Genomic DNA, 6,000 nt, shown 5'->3' on the forward strand with positions numbered 1-6,000 from the left:
TTCTTGCAGTAGATAAGCCATGTTCATATCTATCCATTCACCCTGATAAGCCGAGCTCCGCGTCGCAGTCACCCTCCAACGCATCGACCTGATCATGGCGCCGTCCGTTGCCCTAATGCCTCAATCCCCCAAAGCGACCCCTTCGCCCTCGACATCTGACACAGAGAGGGATGTGGACTACTTTTTCGCCTTCATTGCCGCACTTAAATCTCGGGGTGGATATCAGCGAGTCAAGGAGTTGGCGCACAGGCATGAAGCGCAAGAGCGCGAACTAACCGAACTCCACGTTGCGTACAAGACGAATCTTAACGAACTGTCTCTACGCGGAATAGAGCAGGAGAAGGAGAAGCGAGAACACACTGAGGCAGTCCGGGCTCTCGAAGCCCGCCTTGCCACGGCGGAGCGTGAGAGGGTCGCTGCCGAAAACGCGAAAGAAAGCGAGGAGACAAAGGTCGGGAATCTCTGCGCGCAGGTCTGGGACTGGGAGCAAAAGGTCCTCCGAGTGACCGAGACGGCCAAAGCCCATGAGAAGGACAACCTGAATCTGAAGGCGAAGAACAAAGAATTGAAGGAGAAGGTCTCTTTGCTAGAAGGGCGGGAAAAGGCCCTGAATGCAAACTTGTCATCTCTGCAGTCCGACCTCGTGAAGAAGTCGGAGGAATTGCGAAAGGCGCAGAACGAGCTCGCTGCAGTTCGCTCCCATATCACCAAGATGCCTAGTCTTGAAGTCAACCGGGTCCAGATGTAGGTCCAGACACGCGACATAGCTGCACCCTTTAGTTTCTCCGATATACTCACATCGCAATACAGCTGCCAGGGCCTCAACTCCGCCTTCCGTGGCGTCCTAGACTTCCTAGGCGCCGAGCTCACAGCCGACCTTCCTGAGAGCTGTCTAGAGGACGGCGCGGCGTGGGCCGGCATCCGAGACCATCAGGCAATCCGACGCACTGCCATTCCTCTTCCCCCGACCAACACCCCCGCCGCCAAGCGTATGCGGGTTTTCGCTGCGCTGGTCGTACTCGCAGACGCGCTCGTCAAACATATTTTCAGGCCGACGTACTTCCTTCACCAGGGCGAGGAGCTAGACCGTGCGCTGGAAGAACTGGGCAAGAGCCATTCTGGCCATGGTGCTTTTATCCGAGCCGTTCTCTTGAAAGCGACCGCGTCAGGGAAGCATGACCCGGCGTCGTCTCGCTCTGCTCTTGTTGTTCGTGAGGTCGCCGCAGCAGTACAACATTGGATTCCCGCAGACCGAAGTGACCAGTTCCACGAGGCGATGCGTTGTCTCACGGACCTCCTCCGCGAGACATGGCAAATCGTACAGAGGACGCGACAGAGAGTGGATCCAAGCCTATCTCTCGAAGTTCCGGAAGAATGGCGGCGGCTCCCGTCCATTACAGTACAGGAGGACGGACGCACCCAGCCTCGGCCCTCCGTTGCATCTAGCCAGCCGTCTGTCCCGCTCGGGGCGTCAGACGACGTGATCGGAACCGTATGGCCGGCATTCCTTGCACGTGTGGAGGATGATTTCGATCTCGTACACCCGGGTTACGCCTTGACGCGGGAGGACGTGAAAGACGCCAGCGAAGAAGTGTCCCGGAGAGGGGCTCGGAGGAACGCTCGACGTAACGGAACCATGAATGGCGCGAACAGGCGAGATTCGGGCGTGGCTTTTTTATCCACGGGAGAGTCCGCCGCCTGACCCGTCGAGTGATGGGCTGGGGGAGGACTCCGAGACTGTTCGGGATGCGCTCACGCTCATCCACGTCTGGTACACGGCTGCTTTCTTGAGAGCTTGTGAGTATAGCTGTACATTATATTACGGACCTTGAGAATAGGGGATACGTCGAGATGATGAGATACCTCCACGTTCAGCCACTCGTTGTCGACTAGATTCAAGTCCCCTTCGACCTCCGCAAATGAATCCCGGTCCGGATTCCACGAAATAAATGCAGTATTCAGCATCAAGATCTTGCCGTAGTGTACCAATGCCTCTGCTCGGCCACGGAGGTCCAGGTCCATGGGCATTGGGTTCATGTTGAACCTGCCGCTGCTGATGAAGTCGGTACCGCCTTCCAGTGCCGACTTGGTCATGATCGCTACCCACCACAGCAGCGGGTTGTTTTGCGCCGTCGACCCTCTCCTGTTCATGGCTTTCACTAGGAGCTGTTCCGTTACGGCCCAGACCCCGTCAAGAGCACTGGGCTTATTCCATCGCAGAGTTCTCTGCTCCATCATGGACACGGACACCCCCTGCTCCAGGTCGATAAGATCGTCTTGTTGGTCTTGGTCCAGCTGTAGGCCTAGGTCATGAAGAGCACCATCCTCGTGGCAATACAGTAGGAAACCCACATGCTCGTCACACGCCTGGTACCGTCGACGCCTTCCCAGATCCCAGATCGCCGCCAGTGTCTGGAACTCCTGGCCTCTCCTCCCCTCGTCTGCGGCATTGAGCGCCGTCCACGCGATCCCTGGCCACCGCTCTGCGAGCGCCTCTAGGCCTTCCAAGCCCGAGTCTGCCCAAAAGGACGCCTGCACGACCTTTCGGTGGAAGCGGTCTGTGGAGAACCTTTTTTCTATGCTGTCGACAAGGCGCCCATCACCAGAGGTGAATTGAACGGCTTTGCGGTTCGGCGCCAGTGCCACATCGGGCATCATGCTTGTTGCGGACAGAAAACTGATCCATTTCATCTTGATGCGATTCCACGTCGCGTCGTCGGCGGGGAAACACATGTCACGGAGCCATTGCTCGCAACCAGCCCGGTTGATACCACGCGCCACTGGAACATCGTGACTTTCATCTGCCCATTCCGTTGGAGTATCAAGCGTCGTCGATCGTTCCAGCGCCTGTCGATAGGCGTCGCTGGTATCCATGATTCCCGTCTTGTCGCGGGGGTTGGAGAAGAAACGTCGCAGCCAACCATGACGAGACAAGCCCAGGTGGGATCCACTCATTCTGTCTTGGGTTACCGCCTCGTCATCGCGCCCGCCTCGTATCCCCTTGCCATTGCTATCTCACCAATTCCTCACAGTCGTTCTGGGGTCCAACAGTCACGTACCTAGGAGGACAGGGTGGTTACGTTCGACTAGAGGCAAGGAAAGAACGGGTGCAACCCCTCGTAATTCAATGGTTTCAACCCGCTCTTCGAAGCTGCCGTAATCCTCCGGGGCAACGACCGCTAGGCGCACCGGGCATCCGCCGCGCGAACCCCGCACCCGGACGAAAATCGACAGAGCGACCACAGAAAAGAAAGACTATCGTCAGCCATTTCGCCGACGTATACGCCAGAGGCTTTACGCCGCCGTTTGATGCTATAACAGAGAGGGCGAATCGCATCCTCGCACAACGCGGCCGATCCCCGTGCGAAAGCACTGGGCTAAGAACGTTGTCAGGCGGCACCCGGAACTCTACTCGGCCCCGCACCCCTTTCGCCTCCGAATGCATCCTGGAGCTGCTCAAGTTGGAACCTCGATATGATAGGCAATGGATCGTGACGGGAGGAACAACATCATGCTCGTGACCATCACTAGCGACAAATTTGGTGGCAAGTAACCTGGACCCTTTCGACATTCACAACTAATCTTGGAAACCAACCACCACCCGCCCCTGCTAAAATACCGTGAAATAATACCGATCGTCTACCTAGCGCTGCTGGGACCGGCCATGAATAGGATCCCCTGCCTGTGATAATACGGGAAGTAGAGGATAGGAATGAGTATGAAAGTCGACCACCTTACCGACGGGAGATACGAAGTGAATCGAAGCGAATTCGTTAACCAAAGTGCCTTATACGGAGGAAAAGACTAGATACAATTACGCTGCCGCCTCCCTCCGGATCAAACGGTTACAGCGCTCCACCCGGATTGGATCGTCATCCCGAATACCATGCCAATGAACCGCGCCGGCAACTTGATCGCCGTCTTGAGCCTCCGCAGATCAGACGGGGGAGACTCACGCGATCGAATTGTCAGGTCCGACTTCCGCGGGTCATCCCGCTCCGTCCTCGCGTCCACCCAGCCAAGCTCGCGCAGCACACGGCTATTTAAACCCTTTTGTTCTAGAGAGCGTGTATCTGGACCTAATACATCTGGACGATGGCATAGGGGGGCAGGAGACAGACTTTTGGTGATGCACGGGCCACAATTTCGTGTATCTGGACCTGATACATCAGGGCATTAGTACAGTAGGGGACGCCAACCAACATGAATGGGGGAAGCATCTGCCCAACCACACGGCCATCTGACTTGTCCAGATACGCCAGGATCATCAGTGGTATGCTAGACGGACAGCATCGCTTCTCCGGGCGCGCAATGTGGAGGGGTTCGAGCCGACGGTTTGCTAGTTTGGAGCTCCGAGGCGGCGTTTCGTGGTGGCTTGCATTGCCGTTTCGCTGGCGGAGTCGCAAGATTGCCGGTGCATCCGTACTATGCAGGCAGTCGGCGTCGTTGGGGCTTTGTGTGCCCGTCCTGCCAGTAGGCTCACAGACGCCGGGCTTTGACAAGCGAAGAATCCGCGAGTTATTAGCAGTCAAAACTGGGGTGAGGGGAGAATCCGGAGGCGAGCTCAACGGTGTTGACGATTGGGAGTGTCCAGAAGAAGAGGCCATATCGGCGGGTGGTTCCGAGGCGTTTGTGTCCTGACCCTTCTCGTCAGCGGCCGGGGTTACGTCCTCGGTTTCCTATGCCAAGACAGCATCAACAAACCTCTCCTAGGAAGAAGCTCAAGTCAAATCTCGTGGGGCCCCATGCTCGCGCCAGACTTAACGGATATGGCTCTCAAGTCACCGGCAAATTCTTCAATAGGGTTGATATCAGGCGAGATCGATTGCATCAGGATAATTACTCCCGCGGCTCCATACACTTACCATACTCTCTCCATCCGGATAATCAGCACATAGTTCGGCTCCGGCCACCTTCCGTAGTGTGGCAAATGTTGCCTAGAGTTCCTTTATAAAGCTTCGCGAGACTGTGCTATCCGTCAACTCTGTCACTTTGAGTATACGCCGGAAGGATTAGGTACCGCTAGATGCCACGACGCAGGCTCTTCTTTGGAAATGGTTGGACCCCGCGAGGGGTCCAAGCCTTCTCCTGAATGCTGACGCTTCTAGCACACCCACTGTCACCAACAATGACGAGATTATACGAGGGATACTCTGACCATTCACGGAAAAGTCGTCTCGAATATCAAATTCCGCTCCTTCGCAATCTTATGATTAATCTTGTACGTTCAGCCGACGTCCTTCGATCGCCTGCCAACGCAGGGACACATCTACACTCTCGAAGTCCATGTTGAGGAACGCCGCCACTGTATGTCGAACCCGCTATCGATGAGTTGACAGCTTATTGTTCAAGCTCTTGCATATTTGTGGTGGATCTTTTCGACTGGCTGACTCGATTTTGGGTGCTTCAAGCGCGCTAAAGTGCTTCGGGTTGGATCGTACGTCCGTATCATGTCGTTGTTGTGGAGCAGTCTCCCAGCTTGTCTATGTCAGCATCTTTCGGGACCCTTTCTCCTGGAAACCTGGTTCGGAATGTCAAGAAGGAGGTCTCGCAATGCTTGGGTAAGCCGCGATATCATGTTTGTCTGGGACGGTCGCTGAGGGGGGGATGAGAGCGCTGTTGCGCTGGTGCGGATGGTGGTTTGGCAGTGGATGTGGATTAGCGCATATGGTCACGTGAGAGTTAGGCTCCTAGAAGTGTCTGGTGATGTTTCAAACCTTGGCAGTTCACCTCACCGTCTAAATCAGCAAGCATCGAAATCTCCCGAGATGGCGTCCGGTAACCAAGTCCGCGATTGATATTTCAGAGAAATTCACTGACATAGTGCCCCAGATCAGAGTTTGCGAATCTATGAGTCCAGCGAAGCCTTCGTGGAGAAGGATGGCGACTGGGTATTCCACTCGACCAAAGTCATCATCGAGCAAGGCGGCCAGTACTTCTCTGCCAGCATTCCAAGCGACGTCCTCAACTTGCTGCTACCACCGATCTCGACAGGCTCTG

General features: G+C 55.7%; 3 protein-coding genes across 3 annotated transcripts; 2 read left to right on the plus strand and 1 right to left on the minus strand.

Moving 5' to 3' along the window:
- Positions 1 to 115: 115 nt before the first annotated feature.
- VDBG_10119 (conserved hypothetical protein) lies at positions 116 to 1,484 on the plus strand (the record flags this gene model as incomplete). Its single annotated transcript, XM_002999614.1, has 3 exons — positions 116 to 744; positions 811 to 1,318; positions 1,401 to 1,484. The coding sequence occupies 3 exons, from the start codon at positions 116 to 118 to the stop codon at positions 1,482 to 1,484; spliced, it is 1,221 nt and encodes a 406-aa protein (XP_002999660.1).
- Positions 1,485 to 1,758: 274 nt separating this feature from the next.
- On the minus strand, positions 1,759 to 2,874 carry VDBG_10120 (predicted protein; the record flags this gene model as incomplete). Its single annotated transcript, XM_002999615.1, has 1 exon — positions 1,759 to 2,874. One exon carries the CDS (start codon positions 2,872 to 2,874, stop codon positions 1,759 to 1,761), a length of 1,116 nt encoding a protein of 371 aa, XP_002999661.1.
- Positions 2,875 to 3,892: 1,018 nt separating this feature from the next.
- Positions 3,893 to 4,919, plus strand: VDBG_10121 (hypothetical protein; the record flags this gene model as incomplete). The annotated part of the gene is made up of 2 exons (XM_002999616.1): positions 3,893 to 4,069; positions 4,189 to 4,919. 2 exons carry the CDS (start codon positions 3,893 to 3,895, stop codon positions 4,639 to 4,641), a joined length of 630 nt encoding a protein of 209 aa, XP_002999662.1.
- Positions 4,920 to 6,000: the final 1,081 nt, after the last annotated feature.

Source organism: Verticillium alfalfae, genomic scaffold (genome assembly GCF_000150825.1).
Source record: "Verticillium alfalfae VaMs.102 supercont1.19 genomic scaffold, whole genome shotgun sequence".
Classification (NCBI taxonomy): Eukaryota; Fungi; Ascomycota; class Sordariomycetes; order Glomerellales; family Plectosphaerellaceae; genus Verticillium; species Verticillium alfalfae.